This window comes from Callithrix jacchus, chromosome 1 (genome assembly GCF_049354715.1).
Source record: "Callithrix jacchus isolate 240 chromosome 1, calJac240_pri, whole genome shotgun sequence".
Lineage (NCBI taxonomy): Eukaryota > Metazoa > Chordata > Mammalia > Primates > Cebidae > Callithrix > Callithrix jacchus.
In genome coordinates, this window is record NC_133502.1 from 77,351,493 (window position 1) to 77,371,132 (window position 19,640).

Consider the following 19,640-nt stretch of genomic DNA (forward strand, 5'->3'; position numbering starts at 1 on the left):
TAGGCAAATTCCTAAACATGAGTGAAACAGGTTACTACGTGCTGAGGGGAAACGGGGAGTTAGTGTTCAATAGAGATAGAGTTTCTGTTTGTGATGAAAAAGTTCTGGAGATGGATAGTGGTGATGGTTACACACAATGTGAATGTTATTGATGCCAATAAATTGTATATTTTCCACTAAACTGTGTATTTTAAAATGGTAAAAATAGACATTTTTATGTTACCTATTTGTACTGCAATTTTAAAAAAATTAATAATATACCCCAAACCACCTATCCATGCATTCATTCATTATTATCTGTTTGAGACAGGGTTTCACTCTGCTGGCCACACTGGAGTACAGCGGCATGACCATGGCTCACCATAGCTTCAACCTCCTGGGCCAAAGGATCCTCCCACCTCAGCTTCCTGAGAGAAGCTGGGACAGGCATGAGCCATCATGCCCAGCTAATTTTTTTATTTTCTTTGAGACAGAGTTTCGCTCTTGTTACCCAGGCTGGAGTGCAATGGCGCGACCTCAGCTCACTGCAACCTCCGCTTCCTGGGTTCAGGCAATTTTCCTGCCTGAGCCTCCTGAGTAGCTGGGATTACAGGCACGCACCACCATGCCCAGCTCATTTTTTGTATTTTTAGTAGAGACGGGGTTTCACCATGTTGACCAGGATGGTCTCGATCTCTTGACCTCGTGATCCACCCGCCTCGGCCTCCCAAAGTGCTAGGATTACAGGCGTGAGCCACCGTGCCCGGCCTGGGCCGCTAATTTTTGAAACAATTTTGTAGAGACGGGTTCTCACCATGTAGCCCAGGCTGGTCTTGAACTCCTGGCCTCAAGTGATACTCCTGCCTCCGCCTCCCAAAGTGTTGGGATTACAGGTCTGAACCACCGCACCTGGCCTATACACTTAAAGATTTCAGTGCTATAGTATGAGAATTGTATCTTGAAGTTGTTTAAAGGAAAAAAAAACAGTATGTGGGGAGTGAGGAGAGAATCAAATCTGTATCTTCACTGAAGAGCTGATGTAACTTAAGGCTGTATTATAGAAATAGACAGATTAATGCTGTGAAAAATATAAGCAAAATCGGTAGAGAAACCTAACCATAGAGAACCCAAAATACACAAATTTGCAGTGATTTTATAATACCAAACTGATGGTAGAAAAAACATCAAAGCAACGGTAACATGAAGGAATATGAGGGAACTTTCTGGCGTGAATAGTAATGTTCTGTATATTGACAGGAGTTTGGATCCCAGAAGTATATGCATTTGTCAAAACAGTGAACGTACACTTAAGATTTACACATTTCACAGTATATAAATTTTATATCAGAAGAAAAAACTGTAAACTATTATTAACTTCCATTTAGTGATATATATGTTGAACTATTTAGGAAGAAGTGTATAGATGTCTACAATTTATTATGAAATGTGTCAGAAAACATGGTGGATTAATGATAGATACTTCTATCAAATGAATATATAAGATATAAATGGTAGCATTTAGGTGGTGTTAAGTATAGATGTTCACTGTAAAATTATTTTAAAGTTTGCTGTGTTTGGAAATTTTCATAATAAAATGCTGGAAAAATACCAATATCAAAACACAGATCTCAAATATATATTGGCAAAAATATTAAAAGACTTTAAAATAGCAAATTAATGGAAACAACCCAAACCTATCTAGAGAAGAACTTGGTGAAAACACTATAACAGGCTGGGTGTGGTGGCTCACACCTGTAATCCCAGCACTTTGGGAGGTTGAGGCAGGCAGATCACGAGGTCAGGAGATTGAGACCATCCTGGCCAACATGATGGAACCCCATCTCTACTAAAAATACAAAAATTAGCTGGGCATGGTGGCAAATGCCTGTAATCCCAGCTACTCAGAAGGCTGAGGCAGGAGAATCACTTGAACCCAGGAGTCAGAGGTTGCAGTGAGCTGAGATTGTGCCATTGCACCCCAGCCTGGGCAAAAATGAAACTCCATCTCAAAAAAAAAAAGAGAAAAAATCATGTTTTTCAGACTGAACTTTGGAAACATGTAAATATTTTACATAATTATAAAACAGATTTAAATTAAAATTCAATCTCTAAAATTTGAAAGTAAAATGAATCAAAGTAACCTAAATGTTTATGAAACTGGTGATATAATCATCAAGAGAAACTATTTCAAATGATTCTGAAATACAAATTTGATTACTCATCTCCCTCCTGACGTAACTTTTCAGGAACTGGTGGCGTTGGTAATGTTGTCACTGTTTTATGTGCAACAAATGACTAAAAGTACAATGTTACTCGGAACTAGAACTTTCAGTATCTAAGAAAAGGAGAAACAAGCGGTTTTGTCAAAATCCCATGTCCTAACTTTGAATTGGAAATATTGAATGAACTCATATTTTATCTTATAATATGTGTGAATATGTGTCTGTTTCCCAGCTCTGTCCACCAAAATGCCCTAGAAACAATCAAGAACCTGGTGGGAGTGGTTCTTTATCAAAGCAGCAAAGAAGAAATACAGATGGTAAATAGCACGCAAAAAATGCTCAACATCATCAGTCATTAGGGGAATGCAAATTAAAACCAAAATGAAGCCAGGCATGGTGGCCCACATCTGTAATTTCAGCACCCTAGGAGGCTGAGGGGGCACTTGAGGCCAGGAGCTGGAGACCAGCCTGGGCACCAAAGTGCGACCCCATCTCTACAAAAAAAGTAAAAAATTAGCTGGGCATGGTAGCACATGCCACTCAGGAGGCTTAGGTGGGAAGACATTTGAGCCAAGAGTTTGAGGTTACGGTGAGCTATGATCATACCACCACTGTACTCCAGCCTGGGTGACAGAGCATGACCTTGTCTCTAAAATAGAAAAAACAACAACAAAAAAAAAAGATGACAAAAACCCATAATGAGATATGTGCCCATTATAATGACTGAAGTTGTAAAAACTGACCGTACCAAGTACTGACAAGGATGAAGGAGAACTAAACTCTCTATTACTGTTGGTAAGAAAATAACAATGGTACAACCCTTTAGGGAAAGAATTGAGCAGCTTCTTACAAAGTGAAATATACACATACCAGGCCGGGTGCAGTGGCTCACTCCTGTAATCCCAGCACTTTGGGAGGCTGAGGTGGGCAGATCACAAGGTCAGGAGATTGAGACCATCCTGGCCAACATGGTGAAACCCCATCTCTACTAAAAATACAAAAAATTAGCTGGCCGTGCTGGCACGTGCCTATAGTCCCAGCTACTTGGGTGGCTGAGGCAGGAGAATTGCCTGAACCTGGGAGGCAGAGGTTGCAGTAAGCTGAGATCACACCATTGTACTCCAGCCTAGTGACGGACCCCACCCCCCTAAACACACACACACACACACACCCGATCTGGTCCAACCATTCCACTCCTAGGTATTTACTCAGGAAAAATGAAAAAGTGCATATCCTTATAAACACTTGACTATTAAAATGTTTGTGGCAGCTTTATAGCAAAAACTGGAAATCACCCAATCATCACCACCAGGTAAACAGACAAATGGTTGTCTATTGTGTAACAGACAACTACTCCACAATGCAAAGGAATGAACTGATACAAATCGCACAGTAAGTATGCTCGGAGGAAAAACACAGACCAGAAAAGAATACAAGCTGCATGATTCCATTCATGTAAAATCACAGCAACTGCAAACGAATCTGTAGTGACAGAAAGCAGATCACTGGCTGCCTGGGGGAAACAGGGCAAGAGAGATAGCCTACACAGAACACCAGGAAGCTTTGTGGGGTGATGGCTATGTTCATGATTTTGCTCATGGTGATGCAAGTGTACACACACATCAAAGCTTGTAAAACTGTACATGCTAAAGACGTGCTATTTATTGGATGTTAATTATATCTCAAAGCTGTTTTAAAAACAGACATGAGACTAACCAACTGACATGTATATTTCAATATTGTTTCAAACAAATAAATTGTCTTTTGAAAAAGTTTTAAGACAATCAGGGACACTGCAGAACTGTTTTAATGATATTAAGGATATTAAAACATTTTAATGGAGTAATGGTATTCAGATGTAACACTGAAACGTTTATGAGGGGCATATAATATCCTGGGGGAAGCAGAAGTTGGTAGAGATATGCATGAAACAGGAATGGCCATGATTTGGTAACAGTTTAAGCTGAACAACGTACTTACAAGTTCTTTATACCACTTGATTTATATAATTTTCCAAAATACAAATGTTTAATACAGAGCTAAAAATAAAGAAATATTAAGGAATCATACCCCTTCTTTAGCCTCCTTGTGACAATTTTAAAAATCAACAGAACTGAATGCTATAAATTTGGTAATTCTTTTGTACTGAAGACAAACTAATGGAAGTTAATAAATTCCAGAAAATTCAATTTTACAAAGAATAGATTTTATATTAAGACCACAGAGGTGTTTAAGAGTTGTCTGTCTGTTTTAAAGGACATGATTATCTAAACAAAGAACTAGATCAAAAAAGTACAAGCTGTATATGAAATGCAACCTTGAAATTGTATACAGACACAAAAAGTAAAGCATATAGTGTAATTCAGATTAGTTACAAGTTACAGCCTCCTTCAGCAGTATCAGCCTGATACTGTTGAGTAGAATGCGCCTCATTCAAGAATACAGGCATGGATGTCCCATATCCCTCCCTGCTTATCACCTGCCATTTCAACAAGCCATATTGAAAGCAGTATAAAGTCACCAAGGACAGGCTCCTTAACCTTATTCCCTACCACTAAAAGTTATTAGCAAACACACACTACGACAATCCTGTGATGCATACCCCATTTCCCATTTGATTGGCTGAGTACAGTTTTACTGCCAGTTTTAGCAATGACGACACATTCAACAGGAAAAGATGTATCGTTTGATTCTAGGAAGGACTCATACAAGCATATTTCTAACAACTAAGAGCATCATAACTGCTATTGCTTTAAATTTAACACTCCCTGGCCGGGCATGGTGGCTCACGCCTGTAGTCCCCAGCACTTTGGGAGGCTGAGGAGGGTGGATCACAAGGTCAGGAGTTCGAGATGAGCCTGGCCAACATGGTAAACCCCATTCTCTACTAAAAAAAATAATAATAATACAAAAAATTGACCAGGTGTGGTGGTGTGTGCCTGTAATCCCAGCTACTCTGGAGGCTGAGGTGGGAGAATCACTTGAACTCAAGAGGCGGAGGTTGTAGTGAGGAGAGATCATGCCATTACACTCCAGCCTGGGCAACAGAGCAAGACCATCTCAAAGCACAACCAAATTTAAAAATTAATTAAATAAATAAATTTAACACCCCCATTTTTTAGTAATTCAAAGACCTTCACAATCCTTGGTTTATTATAAAAAACTTTTGGGGGGGAATTTTCTATCAAACTGATTTATGGATATAAGGTGGTCAAATCTATGGTAATGTGAACAGACTGTGCATATAACAGTCTGTTACATGCAAACTGTTACCAAACTGTTATATGCAAATTTGATAGTTACATTATTTGTTTCTAAACATGTGAAATTATAGAAATCATACTGCTTTAACCACAGTTCTCTTTATTTAGGAATGAATGAGACTAGCTAACCATGTGCCAGATGCTGTTCAAAATACTTCATGTTAATTATTTCATGGTAAGCAATAGTTAGATATAATTAATATCGCATTTTACAGGTAAGAGTATCGAGGCAGAGAGAGGTCATGTAGCGAGCAAATAAATAGAAGAGGCAAGTTCCAATTCTGTCATTGCATCTCCAAAGCCCAAGCTCAACTCCTGTGCTCCACTGAGATTCAGGGAATAAGGGGGCAGAGAAATAGAAAAATACACCTAGATGGAAGACAGTCATGATATGCACAGAGCAAAGATACAAAACGTAAATTCAAATGTCCACATTTCCATTCATGTAACATCTTTTCACCCGAATATATGAAAGAGTGCAGTGAATCAAAGAAAGTAGGTTCCAGAAATGAAGCTTTACTAATTAGATACTTAACTGGGACAAATGAATTTAACCTAAAACATAAGAAAATCTTCATTGTTTAAGCAAATACACTAGGAAACCAATTACAGTTAAAAAAAAAATTCATTGCAGATAGTTTGTATTACTGTTTCCTCAACATTTTCTTTTAATCAAGTATTTTTCAGGAAGGAAGGGAGTTGTTCCATATTCCTGCGTAGGGAAATCCTCAGAGATCCCAGCAGCTCTTCCCTTCCAGGCCCAACATCCTTTCCCTCTCCCATGTGAACCAGCAGGTGTTCTAAACAGCACTTTTCGCCATTCCTACCATTCACTAGAGGAGCATGAATGCCTATGCATCCGCCTGGTTCAAATTCCAGCTCTGCGCATGAGCCAGGTGACCTTAGGCAGTTACTGAACCTCTGTCCCAGTGTGAGAATGGTAACAGTAGCTCCTCCTTTATGGAGTGGCAAAGAACTGAAAGCATTAAGACATGGAAGCATTTACAGCAGTTTTTGGCACACAGCAAATGCTCTAATAATGTTAGATTTATCCTTAAAACAAAATACAAGGAGTTGTCACAGGTATCATCGAACACTAGGACACCATGCAACAAAGAACAGTTGATACTTCCGTAATCAAAGGAAGAAGACAGAAGGATGGAAGGGCACCGCACATAGAACTATCACTAAAATAAGTCCAATCTCAGGAAAATGAAAGTACCCTTTGGGTTGTGCACTTGAACATAAGTGAGAGTATATTAGATTCGTCTATCAAGACGTTCTAAAACTGAGAGGCACACTGAATGTACATTCAGGCTAAATGCCAGAACCCTGAGTGCAAGATCAACATTCAGACAAAGCTGAGCAGAGAGCATCGCTATCACTTAATGTATTTCTCGGATACCAGCCCAACTTTTAGAGTATCAAAAAATTATAATTGTATTATTAGAAATTTTGGTAATAATGTTCAGGTTTGACAAGGCAGTGCAGAAATAAGAATCCCTCAGTATGCTCACTCAACACAGCTGCTCAACTGTGCAGTGCCTGTGATTCCAAATAGATGTTCCCTTGCCCCCCAGTCAGCAGGGAGGCCAAACATCTGCCAGCTAGCTCTCCTGGGATACTGCAGATAGTGAGACGGTCAACAAGCTTTATTTTCTTTCAGAGTGACTAAATATTTGTCTTTAAGATTATGAATGCTAGAGTATCTCAATCAATTAATTCTATAGATTAGAACAATACTATAATTTACTCTTTATTATTCTGCCTTGTATTTCCTGAATTTTTATAAATGTCGATTGGCTCAAAACGGACGTGTTCTCCTAAAGGTATCTAGTTAACTTTCTCAACATTCATATGCACTGTTAATCTAATTCATTAGTTAGCTCACTGTCTTTTTTTTTTTTTTGAGACAGAGTTTCGCTCTTGTTACCCAGGCTGGAGTGCAATGGTGCAATCTCGGCTCACCGCAACCTCCGCCTCCTGGGTTCAGGCAATTCTCCTGCCTCAGCCTCCTGAGTAGCTGGGATTACAGGCACGCGCCACTGTGCCCAGCTAATTTTTTGTATTTTTAATAGAGATGGGGTTTCACCACGTTGACCAGGATGGTCTCGATCTCTTGACCTCGTGATCCACCCGCCTCGACCTCCCAAAGTGCTGGGATTACAGGCTTGAGCCGCCACGCCTGGCCTAATCCTATTTCTTTAATGAAACATATGTCTTGTTTTGAATAATACACTGAAATTGTTTTGAATAGTAAATTAACAGCTTTCATAATCATCAGAAGAGCAGAGTAATCACAGAAACCAACAGGAGAGCACGTTTAAGAAGAAATCAATAAAGTCAAATGCTTCTGAGAGGTCAAGAAAGAGGCAGACTGCAGCATCCGTTAGATCTGGAGACGTGACTGTTTCAGAAGGGCGATGAGGACAGAAGTCAGGCCTGGGCTAAAGTGAGGAACAAGCAGAGGGGAGGAAGTGAAGAAGGCTGCACGCAACTCTGAAAGTGGCGGCTGACGGAGAACGTGGGGTCCAGAGGATACTTACACAGGAGAGACTGAGCATGTCAAATGCTGACTGGAAGACTAGCATTGGGATGAAGGAGATGAACACACCAAAAAAGGAAGGAGCTAACTGACAGTGTGAAGTTTCACGAAGCCAGTAGGAGAGAGGATCCGAAGCGTGAAGAGGTCAGAGGGGAGATGGCACCCCGGTGGTTACCACAGGAGAAGGAGCCCAGGAGGTGCGCAGCTATAGCAGGCTGGTACCTTTGGGAATGGGAGGATGATGAAGTTCCCACCTAATGGCTCCTAAGTACTCTGTGACATAGAAGGAAATGCTGCATCCAGAAAATGAAAGAGTATGATGGGGGAAGAGTACAGTGCGAGGCAGTGCCAGGGTTTTGAGGAGAAATTAAAATAGTCATTAGAGAAGGTGGGAGAAAGAGTGAACCCAAGAACCAGGGATGGCTAAGACCTGGAATATCGATGACCAGGAACTTACTGGGGCTCTGCCAAGGGTTCCTCGTTTCAGAATATCGATGACTGGAAATTTACTGGAGTTTCAACTGGGCCCATGATGTGACTTGCAATGCTCAGCTTGTAGGAACAGGCCGAGAGAGGGCAGATAGTGAAGTCACCCAGGAAGGGTTTTGCTAGCAAGGTACAGCAAAAAGTCCAAAGGGCCAGACAGATGAAACTGCAAGGGTATTTACGAACTTGGAAAAGTGCCGGAGACGAAGTTGGGATCTAAGCTACATACTGAAGAGAGAGGGCAGACTGGGAGAGCACAGAGGGGACAAGACGCTGGAGGTCCGTACAAGAGCCAGGCTATTCCGAGTCAAGGAGTTTAGCAAGCTGCTGGTGGAAAAGAACTTGTGAGCAGAGGACAGAACGCTCAACTATCACCCACTAATTATCATTGATATTCATTAGGCTATCTGAACTAATTATTAATTAGTTTGATCACCAGTCATTAATACATTAAGGTCAGACCTCTGTGATATAAGGGGTTGAGATTTCTAGTCTGTAAAAAGCTCTTAGAAATCATTAAGAAAGGCCAGGCACAGGGGCTCGCGTCTGTAATCCCAGCACTTTGGGAGGCTGAGGTGAGTGGAGGACTTGAGGTCAGGAGTTCAAGACCATCCTGGCCAACATGATGAAACTCCATCTCTACTAAAAATGCAAAAATTAGCCAGGCATGGTAGCGCGCACCTGTAGTCCCAGCTACTCGGGAGGCTGAGGCAGGAGAATCGCTTGAACCCAGGAAACAGAGGTTGCAGTGAGCTGAGATCACACCACTGCATTCCAGCCTGGGCGACAGAGCAAGAATCCCTCTCAAAAAAAAGAAAGAAATCATTATGAAGAGGACCAACACCACAATGGGAATGAATGAAACACCCTACTTGGCTGGAGACTCCTCTTCTGGGGCGCCCTGGGACTCCTCCACCACTGTGGGTTCCTCCATCGGTGCAGTTGCCTCCACGTCACTGAAAAACAGCAAGACTCTCTCTAGTCACACAAATATGTTCACATCGATGTCTTTGTATGTTTAAGAAAACTTTTACTTTTTTGAGACTGAGTCTCACTGTTGCCCAAGCTGGAGTACAATAGTGTAATCTCGGCTCATTGCAACCTCCACCCAGGTTCAAGCAATTCTCCTCCCTCAGCCTCTCAAGTAGCTTGGATTACAGGTATCCACCACCAGGCCCAGCTAATTTTATTTTGTATTTTTAGTAGAGATGGGGTTTCACCATGTTGGCCAGTCTGGTCTCGAACTCCTGACCTCAAGTGATCCACTCACCTTGGCCTCCCAAAGTGATGGGGTTACAGGTGTGAGCTGCAGCACCCAGCCTTTAAGGGCTTTAAAAATAAGTTTTTTTAAAAAGTAACCATAAATTGAACCACAATAATGGAAAAGACTTTTCAATTTAAATAATTATTAAATTCTCAACTCCAAGCTACTGTAATCAATTTTTTAAAAACTCTTTTTTTAAAACAAAACTTGAGTAATTAACTTTTTTTTTTTTTTTTTTTTTTTTGAGATGGAGTTTCCCTGTTGTCACCCAGGCTGGAGTGCAATGGTGCAATCTCGGTTCCCTGCAACCTCCGCCTCCTGGGTTCAGGCAATTCTCCCACCTCAGCCTCCTGAGTAGCTGGGATTACAGGCACGTGCCACCATGCCCAGCTAATTTTTTGTATTTTTAGTAGAGACGGGGTTTCATCATGTTGACCAGGATAGTCTCGATCTTTTGACCTCGTGATCCACCCACCTTGGCCTCCCAAAGTGCTGGGATTACAGGCTTGAGCCACTGCGCCCGGCCTGAGTAATTAACTTTTATTTTTTTTAATGAAGGTTCCAGGCTGGGTGCAGTGGCTCACACCTGTAATCCTAGCACTTTGGGAGGCCAAGGAGGGTGGGATCACTTGAGGCCAGGAGTTTGAGACCAGCCTGGCCAACATGGCGAAACCTCTTCTCTACTTAAAATACAAAAATAAGCTGGGCATGGTGGCTGGAGTACAGTGGTGCCATCACAGCTCACTGCAGTCCCAACCTTCTGGGCTCAAGAGATATTCCCACCTCAGCCTCTGGAGTAGCTGGGACTACAGGCACACACTACCATGCCCAGCTAATTTTTTCTATTTTTTGTAGAGATGGGCTTTCACTTTGTTGCTCAGGCTGGTCTTGAACTCCTGGGCTCAAGTGATCCACCTGTCTCAGCCTCCTTAAGCCTAGGATCACAGGTATGAACCACAAAAAAAAACCTGAGTATTTCTTAAACTTGAGCAATTAATTTTACAGAAAAGAAAAATCACAGATCTCCCCCATGTTTATTTTATAAATGAATATAAAATATTATGCCTACAGCTCTTATAGAACCATATGATCAAAACTGCAAAACAATTAAGTTTCAAAATTAGCAGCAATTAATTTGGTAGGTTCTGCTATTTTGTTGAAAGTAAATCACCAATGTATTTATCAGAAGAGAGATATAACCCCAGGGCCCATGTCTATATTTTTACTTCAGTTGTACTACTGTAGAAAATGCCTGTTTGTGCACATATGTTCCATAAAATGATGTTACACACTTCAAGGCTTTGTTACCTCGTTCAAACTCAACCAGACTTCACACTTAATTAAATCTCTGAGAATGAACAGATTTTCATCAAATGTTGCTTTGAGAATAAATAAAACCGTCTTGCTCTTCATAATAAAAGTTGAAAGGCAGCATTATTGAAAACTGCATTCATGGGTGTCTACTCCAATTTTAACAAGTAAATAATATCTGATACACTTTATTGCAGATGGAAAAATTCCATTTCAGCACAAATAGGCAAAATTCTATTTCAGCAGTGTCAAACTACTGAAGGTAAGCAGTATTACTGAAATGGCTCAGTCACACCAGTTTGAAGAGATTTTGTCCTTAAATCCAGTTATTGCTGTCAGTGTCTTCAAATGGGAATACTAAACCACAGCAAAGCCCTTACACCTTTAATACACTGCGAAGCACTTAGGCTTTGCCAGCCACAAACAAATCACTTACTGTGTTAGGCTCACCTCCACTTTCTTCTCACTAATCAAAAGCAGCACATATCTCCTGCACACTACATCATTTTCATGACCTCAAGCCGATTTGTTAAGAAATAAACTTATTACTCAATTTATTAAAAAGCATATTAAGTAAATGTATAAATTAATATTTATTTCTATTAAGAAATCAGTCTTATTCTAAGAAAAGCTTTCCATTACAGATTATAACCACCTAAGAGCTTTGACCAGCTGGGTATGGTGGCTCATGCCTGTAGTCTTAGCTCTTTGGGAAACAAGGCAGGTGAACTGCTTAAGCCCAGGAGTTTGATACAAATCTGGGAAACATGGGGGACCCATGTCTCTATAAAAATACAAAAAACACCAGGCATGGCGGCTCACACCTGTAATCTCAGCACTTTGGGAGGCTGAGGCAGGCGGATCACGAGGTTAAGAGATAGAGACCATTCTGGCCAACATGGTGAAACCCGTCTCCTTTTTTTTCATTTTTTTCTGAAACCTGTCTCTACTAAAAATACAAAAGTTAGCTGGTCGTGGTGGTGCACACCTGTAGTCCCAGCTACTCGGGAGGCTGAGGCAGGAGAATTGCTTGAACCTGGGAGGCGGAGGTGGCAGTGAGCACAGATCGTGCCACCATACTCCAGCCTAATGACAGAGCGAGACTCTATCTCAAAAAATACACACACACACACACACACACACACACACACACACATAAAATCAAAGTAAAACAAAAAGATCTGTCATCAAGCTCCTGTGGAACTTCAAATAAGGAATCACTTGACAAGTTTCTTTTCAAGGACAACACAGATAAGCAATGGTAGTAAATCTAACATTGTTACATTTAATACTAGTTTGTACATTTGTCTTTAAGGACAACAATTTAAGAAAAATAAATTTACATAAAAAGCTTATATTCTGGCAGGGCATGGTGGCTCACGCCTATGATCCCAGCACTTTGGGAGGCCGAGGTCAGGAGTTCGAGACCAGCCTGACCAATACGGTGAAATCCTGTCCCTACTAAAAATATGAAATTAGCCAGATGTGGTGGCATGCACCTGTAGTCCCAGCTACTCAGGAGGCTGACACAGGAGAAATCACTTGAAGTGGGGTGGTGGAGATTGCAGTGAGCCAAAATCACACCACTGCACTGCAGCCTGGGTGACAGAGCAAGACTCCATCTCAAAAGAAAAACAGTTTATAGTCTTCAAAACAGAAAAAGTAGAAGCCTAGATCCCCTTAAGCCTTCACGCTAGTAGAAAGCCTGCCCTGTAGCATTGCTCACACCGCACTGCCTGCAGCAGGCCCTACTTCTTCCTCTACAGATACCAGGAAGGCATCATTCTTCCAGCTGTGAAATGAAACAGGGCAGAACCATGTATCCACTCTAACTAGCAGAAGAACTGGCACAGATCTAAGGTAACATGAAGCCTCAGAGAAATGTCCAACTTGAGCCTCAGGTGAAACCTATTACTAAGCTTCAATCTACATTGAATAAAATTTTATAAAATGAACATTATCAAGGATCCACACAAATTTTGAAAGGTCAAAACAGAGAATATCCAGGAATTTAAAAAGTATTTTGGGCTGAATGTGTTGGCTCTCAAAGCCTCTCCCAGCACTTTGAGAGGCTGAGGCAGGAGGATTGCTTGAGTCTAGGAGTTCAAGACCAGTGTGGGGAACATAGTGAGACCCTGTCTCTATTTTTAAAAATAATAAAATTAAACAAAACAGCCAGCGACAGTGGCTCATGCCTGTAATACCAGCACTTTAGGAGGCTGAGGTGGGTGGAACACGAGGTCAGGGGTTTGAGAATAGCCTGACCAACATGGTAAAACCTAGACTCTACTTAAAAATACAAAAATTAGCCAAGAGTGGTGGTGCACATCTGAAACCCCAGCTACTTGGGAGGCTGAGGCAGGAGAATTGCTTGAACCCGGGAGGCAGAGGTTGTGGTGAGCCAAGACCGCACCATTGCACTCCAGCCTGGGCGACAGCGCGAGACTCTGTTTAAAAAAATAATAATAATAATAATAATTAATTAATTAATTAATTAAACAATACAAAACAAAAAGCTTTTTTTTTTTTTTTAAATTGAGATGCCAAGTCTTGCTCTGTCGCCCAGGCTGGAGTGCAGTGGCACAAGCTCAGCTCACTGCAATCTCTGCCTCCCAGGTTCAACTGATTATCCTGCCTCAGCCTCCTGAGTAGCTGGGAATACAAGAGCCTGCCACCATGCTCAGCTAATTTTTGTATTTTTAGTAGAGATAGGGTTTTACCATATTGGCCAGGCTGGTCTCAAATGCCTGACCTCAAGCAATTCACCCACCTTGGCCTCCCAAAGTACTGGGATTACAGGTGGGAGCCACCGTGTGCAGCCAACACATAGCATTTTGAGGCATGTGCAAATGTACAGTGCCCTATGTTTGAGGCATCAGCAGATACCTGGTCATTTGTCATAAACCTGTTTGACTAAAGTAATAAAATTTTAAAAGCAGTTTCATATCTAATTGCAACATAGCAAACCTGTTTTAAAAAGTTATCTCAGTAAACAAAAGCCTAAAATCAATCTCTACTTAAGGGCGCACAAGTGTAAAAGCACAACACAGAAGATATTATTTTCAAGAAAAGCAAAGATTCAGAGATTTCCACTTAATTGCAGGTTCTCAAAGGGCACATACTTACACCGTACCTGGTATCTTTACCTGATCCCCAGGTGCGAACTCCACAGCCACCCATGTTGTCTTCGGTTCTGACTATTCTACAGAAAGAAAGAATAGTCCTTTAAACCAGAATCTGCTCTCCAGTTAATCTCCAAATCAGAAAGAGCTGTTCATAAAAGTCCCAGGATCAGCTTCTCACAATAACAGCATAGTAAGTTAACTAAGTATTAACACATAACAGATTCATACCATGTGTTGCCAACATCTTAAAAGTGAAAATAGCATTTACAAAGAAACTTACATTTTGTCATTCCCACCATATCTTTCAAATTCTCGCTTCCCTCTCTGGTCAAAAGCATCAAAAACTCTATTCCCAGGGCCACCTCTGCCTCGGCCGCGAATACCCCCTCTCGGGCCTCCACGTCCTCTCAGCGGTCTGTCTCGATCAAACCTATCACCTGGTCTAGGAAGAAATGGATATAATAAAAACTGGTAAATTAAAGGTCTAAGGTCTTCTCCAGAAAAGAATTCTGAAAGAAAATCATGGTTATAGTATACTGGAATGAATGGTAGCTTGAATCATAAATTAATAGTTAATCTTTACTGAGCACATACTATAGACTATATAGCTGGCATTGTTCTGAGCACTTTACATATAGTAATTGGATTCTCACAAACAAATCTTTAATATACAATTATTGCCTAGAAATGAGAAACCGAAGCACAGAGTAGGCTAAGTGGTGGAGCCAGCCCAGGGGACACAGATACTAGACAGGCCTAGTACTAATCCGAGTGGGACATTCCTTTCTCTCTCTGGATCTATTTCTTTACTCATAAAATGAGGATGTTAGATAAGTAAACTCAAAGGTTCATTCCTGTTCTAATACTAAATCTTCAAGTTAAATTTGGAATATATTATATAAGAAAAATGGTCAGGCCGGGCGTGGTGGCTCAAGCCTGTAATCCCAGCTCTTTGGGAGGCCGAGGCAGGTGGATCACAAAGTCAAGAGATCAAGACCATCCTAGTCAACATGGTGAAACCCCGTCTCTACTAAAAATACAAAAAATTAGCTGGGCATAGTGGTGCGTGCCTGTAATCCCAGCTGCTCAGGAGGCTGAGGCAGGAGAATTGCCTGAACCCAGGAGGCGGAGGTTGCAGTGAGCCGAGATCGTGCCATTGCACTCCAGCCTGGGTAAACAAGAGCGAAACTCCGTCTCAAAAAAAAAAAAAATGGTTAAACTTCAAAATTATGCCCCTTCTCAAGTCTCTCTCCCGAACACACAAGCGGCTGGTAACATCTGCAACTGTGAAAACGTTAACCTGCCTTCTACCTCATTACTCCGCAGAAATAGCCAAGGGCAGCTGAACACCTCCTTGTGAAGCCCAATAGCAACTTTTGTCTTCAAGTCATTTGACCCCAGTATTGTATGACACTGCAGGCCACTAATTTTCCTGACTTTTCTGGCTTCTCTTTCTCTGCCTGCCCTTAGAAAATTGTTTTTGGGCCGGGCGCGATGGCTCACGCCTGTAATCCCAGCACTTTGGGAGGCCGAGGTGGGTGAATCACAAGGTCAAGAGATCGAGACCATCCTGGTCAACATGGTGAAACCCCGTCTCTACTAAAAATACAAAAAATTAGGTGGCGCATGCCTGTAATCCCAGCTACTCAGGAGGCTGAGGCAGGAGAATTGCCTGAACCCAGGAGGCGGAGGTTGCGGTGAGCCGAGATGGCGCCATTGCACTCCAGCCTGGGTAACAAGAGCGAAACTCCGTCTCAAAAAGAAAAAGAAAAGAAAATTATTTTTGGAATAGGTAATACCCAAATGTGGTACAAAACTCACACGGTTCCTCAGCCACACAACCGCACTTCTCAGAAGCAGCCACTTCAAGATTAACATAAGAGAAAGGTTCTCCGCCTGCCTCTCGTGCCTAACCTTTGTCTTGGCACTCACACGGATACCCATCCACCCTTACCCTTGTCGGCACCCTGACTTCTCTTTCCCTGCCATGTCCTCCTGGCCTCCATGCTGATGCTAACTGGCCCCGTGTCTCTCATCTGATTGCAGGACATGAAGCCAGTTACTTTCTAGACATCTCCACCTGGATACTCCCGGGGCCGGCACCTACATGCCTAACACGGAGGGAGCCTTTTTCCTCCTGTGGTCCTCAGTTCACAACAGGAGAGACAGCCCAAGCCACTCCTCCCTCCTCTTCCTCTGCCACATCAGAGCCTGAACCCAGGACGTGATCAACCACCCACTCCTCCCTGCACCATCACTGCTCACCATCACTCCTTCTGAGGACTTGTCTCTCCTTCACTAAGCTCTAAGCTCCAGTGTGAAAGGATTATGTCTCTTTCACCACTGTAACACTAGATTAAGAGAATTATTTTCTACTTTGTCAAGGCTTTTAAAAACATTTAAAGTGACAAGAAATTACTTATTTAATAGAGGTCCTGGCTCAAGAAACCTAGCGGCATTAGTAGCTCAAACACCAGCACTAGAGGTATTTTACAGTCTACTTTTATGGCTAAAAGTGTTACATTAAGAAGCCTCGGCCAGGCACGGTGGCTCACGCCTTTAATCCCAGCACTTTGGGAGGCAGAGGCGGGTGGATCACGAGGTCAAGAGATCGAGACCATCCTGGTCAACGTGGTGAAACCCCATCTCTACTAAAAATACAAAAAATTAGCTGGGCATAGTGGCACGTGCCTGTAATTCCAGCTACTCGGGAGGCTGAGGCAGGAGAATTGCCTGAACCCAGGAGGCGGAGGTTGCGGTGAGCTGAGATCGCGCCATTGCACTCCAGCCTGGGTAAACAAGAGTGAAACTCCGTCTCAATAAAAAAGAAAAAGAAGCCACTATACAGCAGTGGGTAAAAAGATACAAAATCACAATTTACCTTACTCAAAAAATAAAGAAATACAGAAGTGCTAATCATTAACGTTATGCCACTCTCTTATAAGAAACACCAATCTAAATAAATTCTCCAAGTTGGCTTTTCTGTCTCCCACCTCCCTCCCCTAATCAAAAATAGAAATCTTTGTAATACCTGATTCTAAACTACAACAAATATCTACATCAGGCTGGGCTCAGTGACTCACGCCTGTAATCCCAGCAGTTTGGGAGGCTGAGGCAGGAGGATCACTTGAGGTCAGGAGTTTGAAACCAGCCTGGTCAACACGGTGAAACCCCATCTCTACTAAAAATACAAAAATTAGCCAGGCATGGTGGCGAGCACCTGTAATCCCAACTACTTGTGAGGCTCAGGCAGGAGAATCACTTGAACCTGGGAGGCAGAGGTTGCAATGAGCCAAGATTGCGCACTGCACTCCAGCCCAGGTGACAAAGCGAGACCCTGTCTCAAAAAAAAAAAAAAAAATCTAAAGCAGGCTGGAAGTGGTGGCACAAGCCTGTAATCCCAGCACTTTGAGAGACCAAGGCAGTTAGATCGTTTAAGTGCAGGAGTTTGAAACCAGCTTGAGTAACACGGTGAAACCCCATCTCTACTAAAAAATATAATAAATTAGCCAGGCATGGTGGTGTGTACCCGTAATCTCAGTTACTTAGGAGGCTAAGATGGGAGGATTACTTGAGCCCAGAAGTGTAGTGAGTCGCGATCTTGCCACTGCACTCCAGCCTGGGCAATAGAACAAGACCCTCCCTCAAAAAAGGAAATCTAAAGTAGGGTTCTAAAACAAACAAAAGAAAAGTAACAGTAATTTTTTTTTTGAGACAGTATCTCATTCTGTCGCCAAAGCTGGAGTGTAGTGGTCCAATCACTGCTCACTGCAGCCTTCACCTCTCGACCTCAAGCGATCTTCCCACCTCAGTCCTCCAAGCAGCTGAGACTACAGGCATGTGCCACCACATCCAGCTAATTTGTGACTTTTATAGAGATGGGGGTTTCATCATGTCACCCAGGCTGGTCTCAAACTCCTGGGCTCAAGAAATCTGCCTGCCTAGGCCTCCCAAAGTGCTAGGATTACACGTATGAGCCACTGTGTGCCCAGCCAAAAGTAAACTTTTTTTTTTTGAGACAAAGCCTTGTTCTGTCTCCCAGGCTGGAATGAAGGGTGCAATCTCAGCTCACTACAGCCTCCGCCTCCTGGTATCAAGTGATTCTCATGCCTCAGCCTCCCCAGTAGTTGAGATTATAGGTGTGTGCCACCATGCCTGGCTAATTTTGCATTTTTAGTAGAGACAGCGTTTCACCACATTGGCCAGGCTGGAATCAAATTCCTGAGCTCAAGTATCTGCCCGCCTCAGCCTCCCAAAGCACTGAAATGCTGAGATTTCAGGTGTGAGCCACTGTGCCCAGCCTATAAACTCTTTTTTTTTTTTTTTTTTTGGGAGACAGAGTCTCGCTCTGTCACCCAGGCTGGAGTGCAGTAGTGTGATCTCGGCTCACTGCAACCTCCGACTCCCTGGTTCAAGAGATTCTCCTGCTTCAGTCCCCCGAGTAGCTGGGATTACATGCACGCACCAACACATCCTGCTAATTTTTGTATTTTTAGTGGTTTTCACCATGTTGGCCAGGCTGGTCTTCAATTCCTAACCTCAGGTGATCCACCCACCTCAGCCTCCCAAAGTGCTGGCATTACAGGTATGGGCCACTGCACCCGGCTGAGAGCATTTCTTATAGCACTTTCTCCAAGCTTGAATATAATATATTAAGATTTGATCTTTGCTCATCTGATAGTGAAAAAAGGTGTCACCTTGAGTTTGATACTTACACGTGTTTACTGGACAGAATTATAAAATCTTCATAATCTCGAAAGATTATCTAAATTCAGCCCTCTTAATTTTCAAATGAGGAAACAGATTCAGAGTTTCAGCAATGTATACAGTAGTTTTGTCACAGCCAGGTAGCATGGATTTCTATTCTGCTTAGGCAGAGCACGTGTTTTCCCATGGAAGCAATGTCATAAATGGTGCTGGGATTGAGGGGCATGTCTCCACCCCAGAGATCAGCTACATCCTGCGGAGCACATATTCTGGGAGTAAACTACTGGGTTTTTTTGGTTTTTGTTTTTCAGACAGCGTATTACTCTGTCACCAAGCTGGAGTGCAGTGACTCCAGCTCACTACAACTTCTGCCTCCTTGCTTCAAATGATTCTCCTATCTCAGCCTCCCGAGTAGCTGGGACTACAGGCTCGCGCCACCACACCCAGCTAACTTTTGTACTTTTAGTAGAGCTGGGGTTTCACCATGTTAACCAGGCTGGTCTCAATCTCTTGCCTTATGATCTGCCTGCCTCAGCCTCCCAAAGTGCTCGGATTATAGGTGTATGCCACCACACCCAGCCATAAACTACTGTTTTTAATGCAGTAGGAATTTTTCCTTAGGCTCCAAATGAATTTAATTAAACTCTTAGAACCTAGACTATTAGATTAGTCTGCCTCTTTCTGGATACATTTTGGCTCTTCCTTTCTGTAATTTACTGGTCATTTAAATCAATGCCT

General features: G+C 42.4%; 1 protein-coding gene across 4 annotated transcripts in view; it reads right to left on the minus strand.

Moving 5' to 3' along the window:
- The window catches only part of HABP4 (hyaluronan binding protein 4), a 41,168-nt gene that overhangs the window by 8,584 nt on the left and 12,944 nt on the right, over positions 1–19,640 (minus strand). For all 4 annotated transcript variants that reach the window (XM_008993834.4, XM_035300434.3, XM_008993831.5 and 1 more), the window contains exons 3-5: positions 14,476–14,637; positions 14,204–14,272; positions 9,368–9,451 (exon numbers count right to left, since the gene is read on the minus strand). In XM_008993834.4, the coding sequence (XP_008992082.2) occupies positions 9,368–9,451; positions 14,204–14,272; positions 14,476–14,637 (315 nt within the window). The remainder of the gene's footprint in view (positions 1–9,367; positions 9,452–14,203; positions 14,273–14,475; positions 14,638–19,640) is intronic.